This window comes from Panthera onca, chromosome C1, assembly GCF_046562875.1.
Source record: "Panthera onca isolate mPanOnc1 chromosome C1, mPanOnc1 haplotype 2, whole genome shotgun sequence".
Classification (NCBI taxonomy): Eukaryota; Metazoa; Chordata; class Mammalia; order Carnivora; family Felidae; genus Panthera; species Panthera onca.
This window is the reverse complement of record NC_138346.1, coordinates 191,534,240-191,557,121: the sequence shown is the minus strand read 5'-3', so window position 1 is coordinate 191,557,121 and position 22,882 is coordinate 191,534,240. Positions and strand designations below refer to the sequence as shown.

The 22,882-nt window shown below is 40.6% G+C and overlaps 2 protein-coding genes and 1 long non-coding RNA gene across 4 annotated transcripts in view; 1 reads left to right on the top strand and 2 right to left on the bottom strand.

Annotated features, from left to right (window-relative positions):
* LOC144617270 (uncharacterized) overlaps positions 1 to 18,774 on the top strand; it is a 29,521-nt gene extending 10,747 nt beyond the window's left edge. The window contains exons 2-3 of the long non-coding RNA XR_013557638.2: positions 13,180 to 13,337; positions 16,751 to 18,774. This is a non-coding gene — a long non-coding RNA (uncharacterized LOC144617270). The remainder of the gene's footprint in view (positions 1 to 13,179; positions 13,338 to 16,750) is intronic.
* Positions 988 to 2,736, bottom strand: GJA9 (gap junction protein alpha 9). Its single transcript, XM_060623761.3, has one exon. The coding sequence runs from the start codon at positions 2,685 to 2,687 to the stop codon at positions 1,149 to 1,151; it is 1,539 nt and encodes a 512-aa protein (XP_060479744.3). The 5' UTR covers positions 2,688 to 2,736; the 3' UTR covers positions 988 to 1,148.
* Positions 8,765 to 22,882, bottom strand: part of RHBDL2 (rhomboid like 2) — a 51,928-nt gene continuing 37,810 nt past the window's right edge. For both annotated transcript variants that reach the window (XM_078452059.2, XM_078452060.2), the window contains 4 exons: positions 16,931 to 17,031; positions 14,365 to 14,425; positions 10,315 to 10,376; positions 8,765 to 9,323 (listed from right to left, as the gene is read on the bottom strand). In XM_078452059.2, coding sequence (XP_078308185.2) covers positions 9,144 to 9,323; positions 10,315 to 10,376; positions 14,365 to 14,425; positions 16,931 to 17,031 — 404 coding nt within the window. In that variant the 3' untranslated portion in view covers positions 8,765 to 9,143. The remainder of the gene's footprint in view (positions 9,324 to 10,314; positions 10,377 to 14,364; positions 14,426 to 16,930; positions 17,032 to 22,882) is intronic.

Genomic DNA, 22,882 nt, shown 5'->3' with positions numbered 1-22,882 from the left:
GTGAGCTAAGCCGAGGGAGGCTGCGTACGCCCGCCTCTCCGCTCCCGGCTCAACACCTCTCCTTCCTCTTCCGGTCCTCGCGGCAATTCGGTTGCCTAGCGAGAGGCGAGGTTTTGGTAACTCGGGGAGGGTGTCCAGGTGGGGCCAAGGATGGGCGTGGCGCCCGGGGGCGCGGCCTGCGGAGTCCGGGAGCGCTGGGACTAGCTGGGTGGGATCTCCGGGCAGTGGTGTGGGAGCGGACCAGTCTCAACCCGGGCCTCATCGTTATTAGGTGTGGTAGCCTATACGTGCTGGCTTCTTGGCTTTCGTCCCGAAAAGGTGCGCACGACCGACGCAGGGCGCCCCTTGGGTTTCCAGTGGCTTGAGAAGAGCGCTTGGAATCGTATGTTTCGGCTCCAGCTTTTACTTTTGCAGTTTGTTTTGTGGCCGGCTTGATGTGGGCCTCTGGAGGGTGAGCAGTAACGTGCTAATAATAGGCCTTTTGAGCTCTTTCTGTGTGCCTGGTACTGTACTAAACACAACGTTTCTTATTTTAATTCTCACACTATCCCTGTAAGGTAGCTACAGTTAGTAAAGTGTCGAGGTTAGAGGACTAGGGAGTGTAGAGATACAACTCCAATCTGGACACTGAATCACGATGTTTTAAAGCCACCAATCTTTTTAAAATTTTATTTACTAAGTAGCAACATTTTGATTATACTCAAGAGACATCAGGTTGCAGTCTATATAAGGAAACGAAATTAAGTCCCAGGGACAAACAATTTAACCATTGTCCGGAAATAAAAGATTAGTAACTAAAAGGGAGACTTATGTAGAATCAGTATAGTCTCCTAAGGCTCTGCTCCCATCAAGGAAAAACGGAGTTCCAAACCATTAAGCCTGGATTCTCAACGTGACGTTCCCGGAATCAGTTTTCACGAATTCTGAAGGGAGCCTGTGAAAAAAGTAATCCTGATCCGGTAGCCCTCCTTGAATTTAAAACTGCCCCATCACCATTTAGAATTAATGTGTTTTTCCTTTTTGAAGTAGGTTTGCAATTGTCTGCCTGAACAGCTCGTCTTTAGAGCTGCCCTTATTTGTTTTGCCTGCTCCACCACCACCACGCTAGGGTAATAGAATATGCAGGATGTCTAGAAGTCAACAGCTGTTCAGATCTGAAGGTCTGTGGGAGCCCGCCTACCGATGAGGTTGTTTGTCAGCAACGCTAAATGATTTGGAGGGCAAGCAGTAGAATTATTGCAGCTTCTGATCAAATCAGATTCTAAGGACAACCGTCCCAAAGAATCAGGAGTGTCTGGAATGTCCAGACAGTCTCCCTGGGAAGGAGGAAGGGTTCTGTTTGTGCCCTCTCTGAACTGGCCCTTGAGGTTTCCTTTAGGAGGTGACGTCCGATTTTCACCTTCAGTAGAGGGACCCCATGTAGCACTAAGCCACCTCCGTTTCCAAGCACAGTTAGCTGGCAGAGAGAAAGCTGTTTGAGGCGACTGTCCCACGTGGTCGTCTGGATCTATAGCAACACCTGGAATAGAACCTTGACCTCTAGAGTAGTGGTTCCTTTTGCTGTCTTTGCCATCGATTTCTTTCTTTCCCTTTAATGGGTTACCCACTTCTTTTCTAAATATTTTGCGACTGTCTTCATTATTACATGAGCTGATGTGTTGAAGGTGACTACGGGTTGCGCTAAGTGTGCACATCTCATTAGAAAGTACAGTTTCTTGCCCATCCAAAATGCATTTCTCATCATTTCCATTGTGATGGTCAGGATCTGCCTGAAATGCAGGTGAATTTAAACTAGGGCACACTGCTGTGTGTGTTTGCTTTTCCATCAACAAATAATAATCAGGTGCAGGAGAGAGTCTCTTCAGTGAATTTGCAGATGTGCTCTGGTATTTGGCAAGATTTTGTTTTGACTTGTTCACGAAGAATTCATTGTGCTCATCCTTCAGTTTATATCGTCCCCAAAGCCCTCTTTTAATCTTTTTAAAACCTAGGTGGAAAATTTCTAGAATATTTAAGAAAAGTGAAACAGTGGCTATAGACTGCATAAATAACAGGAATATTGTCTTTTCTGTTGGTCTTGAGACAAAACAATCAATTATATTTGGACACGGGTGGCTGTGGCATTTAAATAAAGGCTCTAAATGAAATCCATACAAAAGGTACTGTCCAATCATGAACCCAACCTCTACCACAGAGCGAGTGAAAATGTGTATCACGTAAGTGCAAAGCAAGGTCCCCCTGAGTGGGGCTTTGCTTAGTTTCCTTTGTTCCAGCTGACAAAGTTCTTGCTCCAGTCTCCTCCTGTCCCAGGGCATTTCACACTCCACCCCCTTCAGTGCCCCTCTCAGCTGAGCTTTCTTCCTCTGCCTCTCTTTCTCCAGAACTTTCAGTCGGTACAAAGCATGGCCCATATAGACCAGGGATGGTGAAGACACAAATATCACCTGCAAGATCCAGTATCTAATGAGGGAGATGGGAAAGGCCTGGTCATAGCATACATTTCTGCAGCCGGGTTGTTCTGTGTTACAGATGAAGCCAGACTGCTCGTCGTTCCAGACATCTTCAGCTGCTACACCCAGAACAAGCATTCGAAATATGAACAGGATAGTGAGCCAGATCTTTCCAATTATGGTGGAGTGGATGTGAACTTCCTCCAGGATGCCTCCAAGGAAATTCCAGTTCCCCATGTTTATTTAGTCAGCCATCTTAGCTCTGAACCCCATCAAATAGGAGGCAGATACATTCTTCCATTCTGAAGGGCATGCTATTTCGTAAAGCAAACCTATGGCCAAAACATGAACAAAGCATCACTCTTTTAGTGTGCTGGTTGCTTTAGTTTTTTCCTAGAGATCTGTGATAATCTTATGAAGAATATATTTAAGATACCAGGAATTTTAAATCACTTATGTTTAGACCTCATACTGCAACAAAGAAGGGGAGAAAAGATACCTGGAGGAGGGGTTGTGTATATTCTGTATGAAGAACAGAACTGTAGATGGGGTGCCTGGCTGGCTCAGTCAGAACAGCATGCGACTCTTGATCTGTGGGTCATGAGTTCGGGCCCCACATTGGGTGTACAGATTACTTAAGTAAATAAAAATTAAAAAAATAATAATAAAGAATAGAACTGTAGGATTCCCTACAAGAAAGGAGTCTTGTTATTATTAGCTGAAGCTTACTGTTTTACTTTGTTAAACTGAGAACTTCTGAAGAGGTTCCTAAAACTACTGACATGATCTTACAAACCTATTTATTAAGATTATATAAAAATTATAGCCAGGGCACCTGGGTGGCTGAGTCAGTTGAGTGTCTGATTCCAGCTCAGGTCATGATCTCACTGTTCGTGAGTTCAAGCCCTGCATCGGGCTCTGTGCTGACCGCTCAGAGCCTGGAGCCCACTTCAGATCCTATATCTCCCTCTCTCCCTCTGTCCTCCTCCCTAGCTCGTATTGTCTCTCTCTTTCTCAAAAATAAATAAACATTAAAAATTTTTTTAAATTATAACCAAAGTCAGTGATTTTTAAATCTCATTTACACACAAAGGAAAATGAACGTGTTTCATTTAACAATTCACTAAGATACAGTAACGAAACCAGAGGAAATGGATCTGGCTCTTGCTGTAGGAATTTAGATTTGTTTTTAATCCACATTTAAATGTCTAAATTGCTTTCTGGCAGCTGTTGAGCATTTTCAGAAGTCAGAAATTTCAGTAATATTTATGAATATTCATAAAATTCTTAATTATCTATGAAAAATTTTGTACATTTTTCTCATCTTAAAATGAACTCCAAAAATTCTCAACTATTTCTGTACTACCAGAATGTTATTAGATAGTTCTTGAAATAAATGGATGGCTGATGTGGTGGTTGTATTATACATACTTTCATTGTAATAATATTTGACATATTTAAGACCTATATCTTGCTTTTGAGGAAGGAGCAGGTGGGTAAATCATAATTCAGATGCTTGGATTATCAGATAGTATGTTTCCATAGTAAGGTAGATATACTAGGGTATCGAAGAGGAAATATATCCCATGGGAAAGATTAAAAAGAGGGAATGGTTTCATCACTTAGGTTTAAAATATCAGTGTGGTGTCTACTCCTGACACGTGTTGCACTGTATGTTAACTAAAATTTAAATAAAATTTTGAAAAAGAAATTAAATTGAAAAATATATATATCAATATATATCCTATATCCCTCGTCTAAAGGGAAATGTTACATATGCAAGTAAAATCCTGGGATACTGTAGCTACACAATATGTTCATCATAAAAATCTTATGAGGTAGATATGTTGTTTCCCCATTTTACAGACGAGGAAACTGAGGCACACCTTAAATTACCCAAGGTCACACAGCTGAAACTGGCATTAAAACTCAATCAGTGTAGGGGTGCCTGGGTGGCTCAGTCAGTTAAGCATCCGACTTCGGCTCAGGTCCTGATCTCACAGTTTGTGGGTTAGAGTCCCACGTCAGGCTCTGTGCTGACAGCTCAGAGCCTGGAGCCTGCTTCCCATTCTGTGTCTCCCTCTCTCTCTGCCCCTCCCCTTCTCGTGCTCCGTCTCTGTCTCTCTTTCTCAGAAATAAACATTTTAAAAAAATCAGTGTAGCTCTAAAATCAGTTCCTATTCTACTAAACTGTTATTTTTCCTCTTTGCACTGAAACATTAAGAAATCATCTGTTTTCCCTTAAGTTTATTTAAATTAGGTATGTCAAATAGTGGTAGTTGGGCTTTTTAAACAATTAGTCCAAAAGTCTTTATTTAGTTCCTTTTCTAAAAGCTTCATACAGTTGAAAAGATTCAAAACCATCAATGTTCTAAAATTTAGTTGTATTCCTGAGATAGAGAAAATTTCTATTTAACTTTATTATGTTAATAATAGTATATTCTTTGATCCAACAATCCAAAACACTTTCAAGTGTAAGAAATTGGTATTATTTGTGTTGTTTATAATACTCACAAATTGAAAATGTCCAAAATAACTATCAATACAAGACAGCATTGCACTTAATAAATAACAGTACATCCATGGTATGGTACTATGCAACCAATAAAAATGATAAATATATACTAATATAAAAAGACATTTGATAAATTGTTTCAGTTTATAAAATAGAACAGTATGACCCCATAATTATATATTTTTTATAGGTAGAGATGCGTCCAAAAAAGCCCAGAAGGATATTCATCGAGATATTAACTATGATTATCTCTGGATGGTGTGATTACAATTAACTTAATTTTTTGTAATATGTATTTTAGTTTGTTTTTACCATGAGCACTTTTATAATCACACACACAAAAAAATGTTTTTCTTCTCCTTAAGGGACAAGAGCATAGTATTTCCTGAAAGAAGGAGCAGTAAATTATTCAGCTACAAATCTTAGGTTCTGAAGCTTTTATAACAAATGACATGAATACTAGTCTACATAGATTCAATCCCAGAGAACCCAAAAGCAAAAAATAAAAACATTTCAAACAACTCTTTCTTAATTTGCTAAAACAGAGATTAACACAAACCTGTTTAGATAAATCTGAGAAGCAAATCATGCTTATTCTCTGAATGTGCCCCCCTTTGCAGGTGTAGAGAGGTTCAGTTCAGCGCACTGAGTCAGCCATCAGCTAAGATCCTTTTGTGCTCCTCCTATGTTGGCTGCATCCAACAGAACTTTTGCAGTGATGTTGAAATTAACTCTGCATTGTCCAATAAGGTAGCCACTAGCTATGTATAGTCACCGGGCACTTGTGCTGTGTCTGTGTAACACGGGAACTGAATTTTTTATCTTATTTAATTTTAACTAAAATTTAAAAGCTTCATGTGCCTAGTAGCTGCTTTATTGGACAGGACAGATAAAGAATATTTCCAATATTTCCAATAACACAGCAGTTTAGAAGACCACAGTTACGAGCCCCAAATTAAGCTGAATAGGTGGTTCCTCTATAATTCAGAGATGCTAAATTTAGAACACCAGATGTTTGGGTGATTTTGTTTTTCTTTACAGTAGTTTTGCCTCCTGGGGAAATCAGATATCACTGTTTTTGGTTATGTGAACGATGTGGCTGGTACCAAAAAGTCTTTCTGACTAAATAGTAACTTCTTAGTCATCAATCTTAATAATCAATGGGTCATGTCCAATTTCATAGTTAAATGAATTCTGTTTCTCTGTCTAGTTTTCTGTTACATACAGTTACATTTCCATTTAGGTCATTAAAGGTCTCTCTTCAGAGCTAGTGACCTGATGGGTTGGCCATGACAAAGGACTATTTCTTTGCTGGGCTTTTTTTTTTTTTTCCTAAGATATTTTTTGTTTTTAAGTAACCTCTATTCCCTAGCATGGGACTCAAACTTACAAGATCAAGAGTCACATGGTCTACAAACTGAGCAAGCCAGGTGCTCCTTCCCTGGGCTTCTTTGCCAACTAACACATACTTTTCAGATTAAATGCAACTATTTCATAGGGGAAAAAATTATACATATATATTCATATTTGTATTTATGTATTATATAACACATATTATGTGTAATACATAAACTATGCATAAATTATTAATAAACTTGAAAAACACTAAGCCTCATTAGTAGTCAAATACAAATTTAAATGAAGTATTTCTTTAACTATCAAAAATGCAAATTTTTTTAGACATTGGCTATTTCATCTTAATGTTTTATTTTAGAGAGAGAGAGTGAGTGAGAGAGAACACAAGCAGGGTCGGGGCAGAGAGAGAGGGAGACACAGGATCCAAAGCGGGCTCTGGGCTGACGTCTTTTTCAAAGACATACCTGCTCTTGGCACAAGTGTAAGGAATCTGTTACTGTCATATACTGTCAACAAATGGATGCAGCTACTTAAAAGGCAGTTTTTTGTTGGTTTTTTGTTTGTCGTTGTTGTTGTTTTAAGTAGGCTCCATGCTCAACGCAGGGCTTGAACTCAACAACCCTAAGATCAAGGCCTGAGCTGAGTTCTCAAAATAAATAAATAAACTTAAAAAAAAAAAAAAAAAAGACCTGAGCTGAGTTCAAGAGTCGGACGCTCAACCAACTGAGCCACCCAGGTGCCCCCAAAATCTATCAAAATTAACATAGCATTTCTGCTTCTGGATGTTCAAAATATTCACTCCGCAAACATACTCAAAGGCACACTGCATGTACTAGGAAGGTCACATAGCACTGTAGACAATAGTACAAAAGCAGCAACAACTTAAATGTCCAGTAGAGACGTGGTTAAATAACTACAGTACAACTTTCTCACTCAGCAACTCCGAGAATAGGGTCCCTGTGTCACATTGTAAAGCAAGTGACCGAACAATCCATGTAGTATAATCTCATTTATCTCGTTAAAACATACATTTCATATGTATGTTTAATTAGCTAAAACAGAGAGATTAACCCAAAGCTTAGTTGAGGTAAATCCGAGAAGCAAATTCTCCTTCGAAGTTCGATCACAGTCATCTTCAACTTGTTTTCTGAACTTGTCCCTTTGGGGGTACAGAGCAGATTCAGTGCCATTCAGCGCAGTGAGTGATTAGGCATCAACGAAAATCCTTTCTGCACACGCTGGACAGAAAAAGGTCTGCAAGAATACACACCCAGCTGTTGACATCGGTCACCACCAAGGGAAAAGAGCAGGGTTTGGGACGGGAAGGTAAAAGGGACTCTTATCTTTTAAGTTCTTGTCCGAATCTTTGTTTAAGCAAAAACACATGCATATTCTCACGCTCAAAGAATATGTTTTTAACAAATCTCAGATCCTTTTTTCTCAAAATGTTGAACTACTTTTCACAATATATCTAAGTAAGTATGGATGCTCCTTTCAGAATATAGCAACGTGTTTAGCTAGTTGTTTATAAATAAGACATGTTGGGGCACCCGGGTAGCTCGGTCGGTTAAGTGTCCAACTTCAGCTCAGGTCATGATCTCGCCGTTGGTGGGTTCAAAGGTTCATGGCCCACGTCAGGCTCTGTGCTGACAGCTCAGAGCCTGGAGCCTGCTTCATATTCTGTGTCTCCCTCTCTCTCTGCCCCTCTCCTGCTCACCTCTGTCTCTGTCTCTCAAAAACAAACATTTTTTTTTTAATTTTAATAAAAAAATAATGAAACAGGTCAATGATGAAAGAAAAAAACATGTATTCCCTGTGTTCAGGTGGCCCCAAACTACCATTTTGGAAAGAGAATGGCCAACAATCCAGGTTCTATAATAGGAAAGGAGACAGGCTACTCAGCTTTCAGACATGACATTTTACCTTTTGTAAATAAATTCTGCCCACTCCCAGGAAAGCCACCAGCCATGGAAAGGATGAAAATATCTTATGGGTGAGAATACCAAAAGTCCAGGTACCCAGTGTGCATGAGAAAGCTAGTTCTAGGTCCCTTGGGATCCTAGACATACTTCTAGAATCTTAAACTAGCAGTCCGGGAAATTTTCAGTCTTCTTTTATAAGGTATTTCTACCATTCATGGGGTGCTCTCAGTAATGTTTGTTCGTACACTCCAAGATACTCTCAACTTTAAGTGTTTGGGGAACACAGCATCATTAGACCAGTAAGGAAGGATAGTATGGGCTTTTGAGTCATTACCAACCTTTAAATCCTGCTCCCTCCTAGACAAGTTACTTGATTTTTCTTTTTAAATGAGTTTCCATGTCCTCCTCTCTAGATGCAGAGTAATAGCCACCTTTCTGGGTTGTTGAAAGATTAGCAATAATGTATATAAAGCACCTCATCCACCCCAAAGGTGATTGAAAGTGATTATCAATAGTCTGGCACAGGTACGAAAAGTTTTTATTATCAGCACAGTACAGTATTTGTGGATTATATCAAGCAGTCTCTGCAACATATCCTCCAAGGAGACCAAGTCTCTTTTAGAGGATACATACAATGCACACCGCATGTCTGGAAAGAGCCTACCCCTGCTTTTTCTGTCCCTCCCCTTTTCTCTCTTCCTTTTCCCTCCCTCGGCATTCAGAAGCCCCTTCCCTAACCCTGATTGCTTTGTAAACAGTCTTTGCAACTGATGACTTGAATCATGTTTTGACCTCTTTATAAAATTGTTAGCATTTGCAAGGACTTCTCTGTCTCTTCGTAGACTTCAGTTTTTTTTCCCAGATAGCTCTTTTCATTATTTGGCTTAGACTAGAGGCAGGTCAGTTTGCTGGGGACAGGAAAATGTTGAAAAACACAGCAAATAAGACACACGCTGAATAAGCTGCAATTGCTATCCAAAATCTTGGGTCCTTCAGCAGTGCCTTATCAAAGCAGCTAAACACAGTGTAACCTATGGACATTCCAGCGAATCCACCCGCAATGTGGGCTGCAAAAGACACCTTGGGAGGAAGGGGGAAGAAATGGAAATAAGTGAAGAACATGCTAATTGCATATTTCAATTGCATCTCTTTTACTAAAAAAACAAGTACCATCAGAGTCAAACAAGAGCCTTAAAAGCCTGAGGAACAAGGCAGTGAGGCAAAAGAGACACAAAGCTGCATGTGCAAAGAGATGTTCTAAAAACATACAAAGCTAAAACATGTTATTTCATCAACTCTCCCAAGTATACAAGAGAGCCGTGTTTCTCATTCTCTATCATCATCGCATCGGGGATGGTTCTACATAATCCCGAGAGAATGTGTTGCATTGCCACAAGGGATCTCTGTGGGAGCGCTGTCTGACCCCACATAAATGGAATGTCAGAATGAGAACATAGATAATACACACACAAATATGCAAACAAACTACCAAATTCAAAGACTAATCACCACGAAACTGGAAATCTTTGTCAGTTTTCTTTGTATTGCAAATTCATCCAGACCCAAATCTTCTTTGCTGTTTTTAATCTGCTTTTTATTCTCTAGGGACGGTAAAATCCCTTCTCTCCTGTTTTGCTACCAGTAGCCACCAGTAGGTCAGGTGCAGGGAAGCAGAGCCGACGCCAGGGCTCTGAGACAGTTAAGTGAAAAGGACAATCCAAAAGTCTTCAGGAATTTGCTTAACTTCCAAATGGAAATTTGGCTGCCCTAAGTCATAGACTTGTCCCCATTTGCTGACCCTTTTAAGCTACTGATAAACAATTTTCACTTAAAAAAATAATAAGCTGGTGGCGCCTGGGTGGCTCAGCCGGTTGAGCGTATGACTCCTGATTTCAGCTCAGGTCATGATCTCACGAGTTCGTGAGATGAAACCCTGAGTTGGGCTCTGAGCTGACAACATGGAGCCTGCATGGGATTCTCTCTCTCTCTCTCTCTCTCTCTCTCTCTCTCTCCACCGCTCCCCCCTCTCAAAATAAACTTAATAATAATAATAATAATAAACTGAACTCACCGGTGACCCATTTGCAGGGACAAAGAACCTTCTGTAGAGAGCAAATCCCATATCCGACACAACTAGAAAGAAAAACAACCTGGTGAAGCCCCAGAATCACCACAACAGTGCACCAGATGTTTTTGATTCCTTTCTGACAATGGTAGCTGCTAACATTTATGGAGACTTACTCTGTGCCAGGTGCTGTAGTGAGAACCTTATGAGTTTTCATTCACTAATCCTCACAACAACCCTAGGAAATAAGTATATCACTATCCCATTTTACAGATGTATTCATCCAACAAGTATTTATTGGTTGTCTTCTCTGTGCCAGAGAAGGTGGTAGAGATACTGCAGTGAACAGCCCTGCCTCATGGAGCTGACAGTCTCGCGGGGGAGGCACACAAATAAGTAAAACACACAATACATCAAATGGTGGTAAGGGCTATAGAGAAAATGCAATGAGAGGAAGGAGGACTAGGAATGCTGGGAATAGGATGTAATTTTTAATAGAGTCGGGGACAGTCTCACTGAGAATATGACATTTGAGGGAGATAAGAGAGCAAGCCGTGTTGACATTTGAAATAAGAGTCTTCCAGGCAGAGGGAAGAGCAGGTGCAAAGTCCCTGAGGCAGGAAATGTGCCTGGGGTGCTGGAGGAATCCCAAAGCAGAGCTGCTGGCTGGATGGGTGGTTTTCAAAGTGTGATTCCCTGCCCCTCCAAGCATTAACATTCACCTGGGAACTTACTAAACATTGAAATTCTCAGGCCCACCCCCAGCCTTATTGAACCAGAAACTCTGAAGATGAGGCTCAGAAATCTGTTTTAACAAGACCTCCAGGTGATTCTAGACTACAGTTTGGGATAAAATTATAGGTGAGGGGCGGGGGACCAATCATGGAAGGGCTTTAAGGAGCCAGTGTAAGTACTTTGACTCCAAGTGGTAGGAAACCTTTGAAAGCCTTTGAGCACAGGAGTGATATGATCCGACTTACGCTTTTAAAAGATTATTCTGGCTGCTATATAGGAAAGAGCGTAAAGGAGCAAGGCCAGGGGCAGGAAGACCACCTAGATTATTGATATTGCCGCAATCCAAGTGAGGAATTACCGTGGCATCTTATACATAAGGAAACAAAAACACAGAGGGTAAGTACTTGTCCAAGGCCACACAGCTCAGAGGCAAGGGCAGGATTTGAACCTTAAGAAGTCTGGCTATGGAGGGGCGCCTGGGTGGCTCAGTCGGTTGAGCGTCCGACTTCAGCTCAGGTCATGATCTCACAGTTTGTGAGTTCGAGCCCTGCGTCGGGCTCTGTGCTGACAGCTCAGAGCCTGGAGCCTACTGCGGATTCTGTGTCTGCCCCTCCCCTGCTCATGCTCTGTGTATGTGTGTGTCTCTCTCAATAATAAATAAACGTTAAAAAAAAAAAAAAAGAAGTCTGGCTATGTAGGCTTGCCTCTCACCCACCGCACCAACTGCCTCTAAGAACCACCAGGCCAAGAAAGGAAATGAGTCCACATTCTCCAGTGGAACAGTGAGAGCCCAGAACTTAGACATTCTTCAAATAAGTCAGATCCATGATGCAAAAAGAGCTCCTGGGGTTTCTTGGCCTAGAAGTCCACCCTCCATGTGCCCTGCACTTGGAAACATCTCATGCAGCTGTCACATTCCACACCCCAACTCCCTGTGCTCCACTTAGTGAACCACTGTGTCCTCGGAGATGGAAAGACCCAGTCCTTGCCTTTGGGAAAATACCATCAGGACCATGTGTTCTGCCCAGTTCCCCTTTCAATACTGTATTGATCAGCGTTCAAGTGACTAGACAGGAATTGAGGTCGAGGAAGTATTCAATTTAACTATACATGATGAGTACACATAAATGCTGGATAAATGTGGCTGTGTCCTATTTTCAATCATTTGAATTTCTTAATCCAGTATAAATAACAGAGAACTAGAAAAGTGGAAGAAAACCACTGGAGGAGGGGGTAACAACTGGAAACAGTTCCTCTGGTCTAGTCTTGCACAGTGGGAGGCCTCCTTTCAAAAAGCTTTTGTAACCCTCAGCATGTCAGTTTCTCCAATCTATTTCTCTCTGATCATGTCCTTCCTGCAGATCTCTGCCTAGCTCTTTCTGCTTCCTAGGGGAGTTTGCTTCTGCCTTGCTGCAGTCTACACTGAGACATGTCTTCCCACCTGAAAAGAAGCCCCTATTCCAATGAACCAAGTTATTGTCCTTGCTAAAAGTTTGTCGCTAATTTTAAAAGAGTTGCCTTTATGCAGATTTTTTTGAAGAGTGAAAATGTGAGCTTTCTTTTTTCCAAAGGTTAGCTCAGTTGCTTTGTTAGAAGACATATCCACAAATAATGCTTCAGGAAGGAAGGTCCTCAAGGCCAGGCCAACTGTCCTTCACAGTTAAGAATAATATTTACCATTTTTTAAACATTTTGTTTTAAAACTATACATTTCGCAAGGAAACAGGTTTAAAATAAGACTGTACTTGTGTTTTGTTAATCTGGCGTGTGTTAACTTTTCTCATCTTTAATAGTAGGCAAACCAGGCGGAAGAATCTTTAGAAATGAAGCATGCCAGGAGGTGGGGAAGGCTAACATTAGCGGCTCTTACCTCCTCTGTAAGATAAAGAAGCTGCTTTATTACTTCCCTCGGGAATGACAAAATGTTACATAAACTATTTTTGGAGATTCCCTGTGCATCAGGAAAGGGTTTTTACTCCAACATTGAAGAGTATTAAAACCATTTCCCCATCAAGGGTTTGAGGCTCATTTTACAAAAGTCATTCATAATTACCTAAAAGAAACAGACTGAAACCCAGGTAACCTGTGTGTAGCAACATTTTTTTTTTTTTTTTTTTTTTTTTTTTTTGGTCACAGGACTTGTCCCTTGGTCCTGATAGTGACGCTCAACAGCTCAGGTGACCACTCTGCTCCATGGCAACTCTCCTCATTGACCCCAGGCGCTCACTCTCCTTTCTGTGCTCACAACTTTACCTCACATTTTCAGCTTCCCATGGACAAAAATAGTATAGAGAGTATGTATAAGCTATAAACAAGTCACTTATCTTCTCCCAGGATGAAATACTGTTTTTACAGCTAAACTGTCTGTGAACTGGATTTAGTCTCTTTCCTCAGAGGTAGTTGGCCCTGTTCCCAGCAATGTGGATAATTGAACTCGATACCAATTAGCAGAACCATTTTTGCTTACCATGGGGACGGCCCAGATCTTGGGTTTTATCAAGCGTCACCTCCGTGTTGGCCATCAAGTATGAGCCTACAGTCCGACCCCCGGGTCTGCCTTCTCCCCACACCCTCTGTGCGGCTCCGGCTTCAGCTGGAGCAGGTTCAGAGACACAAGGCCCCAGCTCGCCTTGGCTCCCTTTGTCTTCTACCCAGTGTGTCCCCGCCACCACCCAAGATCCCCCCTGACGTTCAGACCCAGCTAGAATTTCCACCTCCACTCCAGACTGAGCACTCTTCCTAAATTTTTTCAGCATGTAATTCTCTACTGTAATTCTTGGAGATTTCCAAAGCCACATCCGCTGTCCTGCTAGTTCCCTGACCTCTCAAATCCTTCACCCCCTGCTCCTGTCTTCAGCCCTCAGCCAGCACCCCATGCTTGGATCCTAGATCTGTTTGGGGTTTTTTGTTTGCTTGTTTGTTTGTTTTTAATCTGAGAATTTAGAAACTGAAGAAAAAATAGATTAGGTCAGTGGTTTTCAAGCTTTCCCTCCTCAGACAAGATCACATACAGAATCCAAGGTACGAATGAGAAAAATCCAGAATATAAAACAGGAAGTTATTGTGGTTGAAGTAGACAAAACATCTGACTCTCTTGACTTCCCCCACTCCAGAAAGAAACAAAAAAGCAAAACCTCATTACTGAGGCACCTCTAAAAACCACCCATGAAGCTCTGTGAAAACTCCTCCATTTACCTTTCTGCTTAAGGCTAGGGAGACACAATTCTTTGTCACTCCTTGCCAGTGTTTAGGAAGCCTGAGGCTTCCTGGCGGGCAAACCAATAAAATGGAAGGTGCGAAGTGTTCACAAAACAAACTTACTTATGAGGATGATGATCAGGAGTCTGACAATTCCAAAGGCAGGGATCATTTCTCGAAAATTCTTGCAAAGAGATAAATAATAACAGTCATAATACGAGCTATCTGTTGGCAAGTGAAACCCCAACTGTGCTCTCTCTTCGTCTACTTTTTTGTTTAAAGTTTCAGTGTCCAGTATTTACAAAATAAAGCAACGCGGCAACAGCCCAGTTTTCAAACGCATTTGGGAAGTACAATGGTGGTGCCCTTTGGAGAACAAAATGAAGCATGATATTTAACTCTGTGATATAAACTACACATAACTGAATTAGCAGGAAATAATCTAAATAATATGAAATCAACACTTAACATGTCATAGTTAGAGAGATGATTGATAGATAGATGTCAAACTAAGTCTGAGAAAATATGATTTTTTTTGTTAATATACATTCGATGCTTTATCCTCTTTCCAAATAGGGGCTAGCTAAGGGTCAACTAAACTTTGAGTATTACCTTAATTTTTTTAGATAATTTCCCCCAAATTTAAAATATTGGTTAAAAAAACTTAAAGTTTTAGCTTTGAAAAATCTCAATCCAGTTTACAGTATCCTCCTATGTTACCAAAGAACTGCTGAGTCAGAAAGATATCTCCACTTTTGGGGCGCCTGGGTGGCTCAGTCGATTGAGCGACCAACCGGCTCAGGTCATGATCTCACAGTTCATGGGTTCGAGCCCCGTGTCGGGCTCCGTGCTGACAGCTCAGAGCCTGGAGCCTGCTTCTGCTTCTGTGTCTCCCTCTCTCTCTCTGCCTCTCCCCCACTCATGCTCTGTCTCTCTCTGCCTCAGAAATAAATAAACATTTAAAACAATTAAAAAAAAAAAAGATATCTCCACTTTAAAATTTATTGAGTTACATCTCCCTTCCCTTTCAAGTTATTAATTCTCTTCCTGAAGAGTAAAGCTAATGAAATACCCATGTTTATTCTAAATCAATTATTTTCAAACTGTTGGGGTCACAACCTACAGTAGGAAACAATTTGCATAAAAATCCAGGACACATATAAATCAAACAGTATTACATGTGCTATAAACTGAATTTTTAAAATTATTTTATTTACTTTTTTATTTTTTTTCCAAGTAGGCTCCATCCCCAGCATGAGGCTTGAACTCATGATTGAGAATTGCACTAAGAGAATTGCTTGAACTAAGATTGAGAATTGCACACTCTACCAACTGAGCCAGCCAGGTGCCCCTCTTTTTGTTTAATTTTTGGTCACAATCCCTGAAACTATGTTCAAACCACTAACGGGATTGCAATCCAAAGTTTGAAAACACTTTTCTAAATGACATATTTTTGGAATAGTTTTATAACTGCTTCATATTTTTCCTCCTAGAGTATTTTTAAAGTATACCTATGTGGTTAATGGGTTAACAACTAATCAGGATTTAACACTAGGCTGAGGCTGTTTTGACAAAGTGGTTGGCAGGGCGCCTTGGTCGCTTAGTTGGCTGAGTGTCCGACTCTTGATTTCGGCTCAGGTCATGATCCCAGGGTTGTTGGATAGAGCCCTGAGTTGGGTTCCACATTGAACATGAAGCCTGCTTAAAATTCTCTTTCTGCCTCTCTCTTTGTCCCTCTCTCCTCCCTCCCTGCTCGCTCTCTCTCTCTCTCTTTCTCAAAATAAATAAATAAATAAATAAAAGTGGTTGGCATTCACACATACTATACCACGGGAGCATAACATGGTATGCCAACTTTGGAGGGCAATTTAGCATTTATCTATGAAAATGTAAAGCCTTCGTCCAATAAATCCACTTCTAGGAATTTATCCTAAAAAAAAAAAAATCACAAATACAAAGAGATAAATGTAAGAGAACATTCTTACAGCATTATCTACAAGTGTGAGAAGCTAGTCACCTCAATTTTTTTTTTCAGTGAAGGATTAAATCAGGATACAGCTATACAGTATGCTCTGGAGCCCTTGAACAGACTGCAGTGGATTTCTGTGTACTGATATGGGTAGATGGGGCCAAGATAATTCTACATTAAGATGTACAACAGTATCTTTAAGAGTTGGTCCATTTTGGTAGCCTTAATTTTGGCAGGATTTTGAATACAGACAGAACAAGGTTTGAGGGGTGCCTGGGCGGCTCAGTCAGTTAAGCATCCAACTTCGGCTCAGGTCACGAGATCAAGCCCCACATTGGGCTCTGTGCTGTCAGCACGGAGCCCACTTCGGATCCTCTGTCTCCCCATCTCTGCTCCTCTCCCACCCCTCCCTCCAAAATAAACATTAAAAAAAGAAAAGAAAAGAAAAAGGTCTGAAAGGAGGTATATGAAACCGTTAACAGATACTGTATTAGAGATTTTGACTTTCTATTTTTCAATTAAAAAAAAATTTTTTTTTAGTATTCGTCATTTTTGAGATCAGGAAATAAAAATAAAGATTAAAGATGAAAGAAAACTTCTGGTGCCAAGAAGGAAGACAAGTGCTCCGCGAATATTGATAAATGAAGATACCATGATTCCCAAATACCAGTTATTGTTTAAAAGAAAAAAGTCCATAGATTCCATTTCCAAAGTTCTTACCACTAGAACATTCATAAAATAGCCTCCCATCAGAGCATAGACTCCTCCTGAAGCACCCACAAGATATCTGAGTGGGTCAAAAATGGAGCTGGCAAGGGACCCTAAAGAAAGAAAAACACAAAGGATCAGACATAACTGTAAGAATCATGAAAAACAAGTCTATAATGTAGAAGTTGGGACGTTTGGACCATTACCATATTAACAAGCAACAAATTTATTCTGTTTGTCCCTTCCTTACTATAAAGGTATAGACGCGTGGGCTAACTACCTCCATTTTTTCTGAAATATTAAACAACATGAAGACAGAATAACAAGAACAAAAAGCACAGACTCTGGAGCTCTGGAGCCAGAATTACCAGCTGTGTGACTTGAGCGAGTTTCTTAACCTCTCTGCGCCTTTGTTTCCCTAAAAAATTGAGATATTAATAGAACTTACCTCAATGCATTGTCGGGGAAGTAAATTAGTTGATGTAAACACTGCCTGACGTGTTATGTACTTATTCGTTATTGTTTCAAAATATTGCATACCTTTAGCCAAAACTATCAAAATACCTGAGACATTCCAACATTTTTTAAAATGTTTGTTTACTTTTGAGAGAGAGAGAGAGAGAGAGAGAAAGCAAGAGGAGCAGAGAGAGAAGGGAACAAGCTCTGCCCTGACAGCAGGGAGCCTGGTGCAGGGCCCAAACTCATGAACCCAGAGACCATGCCATGAGCCGAAGTCGGACACTCAACCGACTGAGCCTCCCAGGCTCCCCGATATTCCAACATTTTGTTATCTAATGGCTAGCTTTCTCATGGAGTCAAGACGTGGCCTCGGAACCCTTCTCAACACAGCATTCAATCAGATCCACCAAGAAAGATGAAACTGTTTACTAACCCAAACAAGACTTTAAAACCACTTTATGCAAACTCTAAGATGTTCTCTCTGTACCGCTCGGTTCTACTACTCAATTTTTTGCTTTGAAGACCCTCCTTCATTCCTTAGGATACTATATAATACCTACGTCGTGCAAGAAAGACAAAGTGGCCTTAGGAATCCTACAAACAGAGGAGTATACAATTACCATAAGATGCAGAATAAAACAACTACTGTGATTTCTTAAATGTAATGAATTTGCTATGGAAGGACTTAGGAAGGAATGATTTTTTCAGCAGAGGTGTGGAGGTCCTGGCACTCTGAGAAGGAGGAGATAACATTTTGGTTAAACTCTAAAATATCTTTGGGGCGCCTGGGTGGTTCAGTCGGTTAAGCACCGACTTCAGCTCAGGGCATGATGTCACTGTTCGGAAGTTCGAGCCCCACGTCAGGCTCTATGCTGACAGCTCAGAGCCTGGAGCTTGCTTCAGTTTCTGTGTCTCCCTCTCTCTCTGTCCCTACCCTGCTAGCATTCTGTCCCTCTCTCTCTCTCAAAAATGAATAAATGTTAAAAAAAATTTTTAAAAAACCCTAAAATACCTTTAAGATTTGGAAGGAAAACAAAGGAGGAGAAAATATTCAGAACTTAGGGAACTGGAAAAGCAAAGGCATAGAAACAAAGGTATATGGATGACTAAAGATCACTGAGTCCAGTAGGGTTAGGGCAGTGGTCCTCAAATGTTAACCTTCAGACTAGGATTGGAGTGATTGCATCTTAATCACATGAGTAATTTATTTTTAAAATACAGATACAGGGCACCTGGGTGGCTCAGTCGGTTGAGCGTCAGACTTCTGGCATAATCTCGCGGTTAGTGAGTTACAGCCCTGCATCAGGCTCACTGCTGTCAGGGCAGAGCCCACTTTGGATCCTCTGCCCCGCCACCACCACCACCCCCGCTCATGCTCTCTCTCAAAAAATAAAATACAGATACAGGGGTGCCGGGGTGGCTCAACTTGTTACATGACCTACTTCAGCTCAAGTCATGATCTTACGATTCGTGGGTTCAAGCCTCATATTGGGCTCTGGGCTGGTGGCACAGAGCCTGCTCTCTCTCTCTCTCTTTCTCTCTCTCTGCCTATCCCCCACTCAGTCACTCTCTCTCTCTCTCAAAATAAGTAAACTTTGAAAAAATAAACAAAATAAAATACAGATACAAATGTCCACTTCTGGCCATGATGGAGTAACAAGGATAAGATTTTCTCTCCTGCTTGAAACAGCTAAAAGCACTGGACAAAATGAAACAGTGATCTCCAAAATATTGGACATCAGATGAGAAAGGACAGTAAACCCTCAGAGGCAAGAAATAAATGAGGTGACTTTTCCGATCGCCCAGCTTACTGCCTTGAGAGAGAGGATTACAGGCTATAATGTGTGAAGGGGGAATCCAGGTAGATCTCAGTGAACTTTAAGTTGATGAGATAGAGTTTGAAGTCCAGATAGTAGGGTGCCTGAGTGGCTCAGTAGGTTGAGTGTCCAACTTTGTTTTAGGTCATGATCTCACAGTTCAAGGGTTCGAGCCCCATGTTGGACTCTGCACGGACACCTTGGAGACTGCTTCAGATCCTCTGTCTCCCTCTCTCTCTCCCCATCCCCTGTTCGCATTTTCTCTCTCTCAAAAATAAATAAACATTAAAAATAAGTAAATAAGGGTCACCTGGGTGGCTCAGTAAGTTAAGCGTCAGACTTCAGCTCAGGTCATGATCTCATGGTTCATGGGTTCAGACCCGACGTCGGGCTCTGTGCTGACAGCTCCAGCTTGGAGCCTGCTTCAGATTCTGCATCTCCCTCTTTCTCTGCTCCTCCCCTGCTCTCACGTGCTCTCTCTCTCTCTCTCTCTCTCCCCCTCTCTCAAAAATAAACAGTAAAACAAATATTAAATAACTAAAAAATAAATAAAGTCCAGATAGTGCTAGGCAGCTGGAATTTGCAAGAGAGACCACCAGAGAGGAAAAGAGCTGCACAGAGAGAGGCATGTGAGGAAACTACCTGAGCCAAGGAAAGTTCCACCAGAAAAGAGTAAAGGGAAGAGTAAGTAGCTTTGCTCTCACAGCACCAGAGAAGCTAAGTAACTTTCCAAGCTAGAAAACTGCATAATTCTTGGGGCATTGGTTAAAGTACACAGAAGAGTCCTGCACCAGTAGTGGGTAACAGCACTAAATATGACTCAAAAACACAGTTTCAAAAACAAAAAACAAAACAAAAAAAACACAGTTTCACCTTGCAAATCTTATCAAGGTTTCAAACTACTTCCAAGTAACCATGTTCCAGAACACATTCAAGGAATATTTATAGGAATACAGTAATATTCACCATCCAAAGGTTAAATGTCTAGCATCCAAACAATAACTATCAGACATGCAAAGAAACCGGAAAATACAACCCATAATGAAGAGAAAAATCAATCAATTCAAACCTCCCAAAACTGACACAAGTGTAAGTTTTAGCAGGTAATGCTAATAAATAATTATTACAACTGTATACCATATGTTCAAAAGTTAAGTAGAGACATACAAGATATAAAACACCCAAACTTTTAAAGATGAAAACTACAGTGTCTTGGGGCACCTGGCCGGCTCAGTCAGAAGAGCATGTGACTCTTGATCTCAGGGTCATGAGTTCGAGCCCCACACTGGGTGTAGAGATTAATTATGTACATAAATAAATAAAACTTCCTTTAAAAATAAAGGAAACTATAATCTCTAAGATGAAAAAAAATAAACTGGTTGGGCTTAATTACAGATTAGACATTGCAGAAGAAAAGATTAGCAAACATAAAGATATGGCAGTAAAAGCATCCAACATGAAACACAGAGAATAATATTTTTAAAAAGAAATATAGCATCAATGATCTGTGGGTCGATTTTAAGCAGCCTATTAAATACATAATTAGAGTCCCCAAAGCAGAGGAGAGAAGTCACGTACAGAAAAAATAATTGAAGAAATTATGGCCAAAATGTTTCCAAAGTTTTATGAAAACTGTAAACCCACCAATCCAAGAATCTCAACAAATTCTAAGCACTGGAAACGTGAACAAAACTACATCAGGTCACAACAAAGTCAAATTGTTCAAAAGCAGTGGAAATCTTAAAAGCAGCCAGAGTAAAAAGACATGTTTCATACTGAGGAACAAAGGTAGCAGATTTCTCATTGGAAATAATGCAAATGAGAAAATAGGAGAGCACTGTCCTTAAACTACTGAACAAAAAGTGCAGTCAAGCTAGAATTCTATGCCTAGTAAAAATATATTTCAAAAGTGAAGGCAAAATAAGAACTTTTTTCAGACACACAAAGGCTGAAAGAATGGATAACCAGCAGACCCATAGAAGAAATGTTAAAGGAAATCCTCAGGCAGAAGGAAAAACATCAGATGGAAATACAGAATTACACAAAGGAATGAAGGGCACCGGAAGTGGTAAGAACACGGTCGAACCCACAAGATTTTGACTTATGACTTAAATCCCTGTAGAAGAGGGGCGCCTGGGTGGCTCAGGCGGTTGGGTGTCCGCCTTGGGCTCAGGTCATGATCTCGCCGTTCATGAGTTCAAGCCCCAAGTCGGGCTCTGTACTGACAACTTGGACCCTGGGGCCTGCTTCGGTTTCTGTGTCTCCCTCTCTCTCTGCCCCTCCCCCAATCGCACTCTGCCTGTCTCTTTCTCTCAAAAATAAATAAAAACATTAAATAATTAATTAATTAATTAATTTAATAAGAAACCCTGTAGAAGATACCTGTTTAACAGTTTACCTACTTAACTACTAGAAATAATAAGTGAATTTGTCATCCTTGGAGGATACAAGATCAATGTACAAAAAAAAAATCAACTTTATTTCTATGTCATAGCAATGAGGAATCAGAAATGGAAAATTTTTTAAACAGTACCATTCACAGCACATCAAAAATATGAAATATGGAGTTAAATCTGACCCCCCCCCCAAAATGTGCAAGGACTGACCCTGAAAGCACAGTTCCTAATATTTGAAAAATGATAAATCATACTTCATCGAAACTTTAAAACTCCTATTCTTCAAAAGATACCATTAAAAGCATGACAAGACAAGCAACAGACTAGGAGAAAATATTTGCAAGTCATATAGCTGATGAAAGACTTACAATCAGAATATACATTATTATATATAATAAGAAATACAATCCAATTGTAAATGGGGCATAAGATTTTTTTTTTAATATAATTTGAGAGAGAGAGGGAGCACATGCACATGGGGGAGGGCAGAGAGAGAGAGAATCTCAAGCAGGCTCTACATGATCAGCACAGAGTTTGACACTGGCTCAGTCTCCCAAGCTGAGATCATGACAGGAGCCGAACTCAAGATTCAGATTGTCAACTGATTGAGCCACCCAGGTGCCTCTAAATGGGCATAAGATTTAAACAGATACTTTACCAAAGAAGGCAGGTGGATAGCAAGCAAGTGCATGAAGATGTTCACCATCATTGTTAGGAAATGCAAATTAAAACCCAGTGAGATCCCATTATATACCCAATAGATTGGCTAAAATTAAAAAGAACGATGATACCAAGTGTTGCTGAGAATGTAGAGGAGCTGGACCTTCTGGTGGAGGTACAAAATGGTACTATAGTTGACCGTTGAAGAACACAGGTTTGAACTGCTCAGGTCCACTCTTATGCAGATTTTTTTTTTCCATTAAATACAGTACAGTACTGTGAACATATTTTATCTTCCTTATGATTTTTTTTTAAGTTTTACTTATGTGGGGCCCAAACCCACAACCCCAAGATGTTTTCTCTGGTTTACTCTATTGTAAGAACACAGTACATAATACATATACAAAATATGGGGGTGCCTGGGTGGCTCAGTCAGTTAAGCATCCAACTTTTGATTTCGGCTCGGGTCATGATCTCATGGGCTTTGCTCTGAGTGTAGAGCCTGCTTGGGATTCTCTTGCTCCCTCTCTCTCTCTGCCTTCCCCTGCTCGTGCACCCACACATTCTATCTCTCTATCAAAATAAAGACTTAACATATATACATACATATATATGTATGTATATGTGCATTA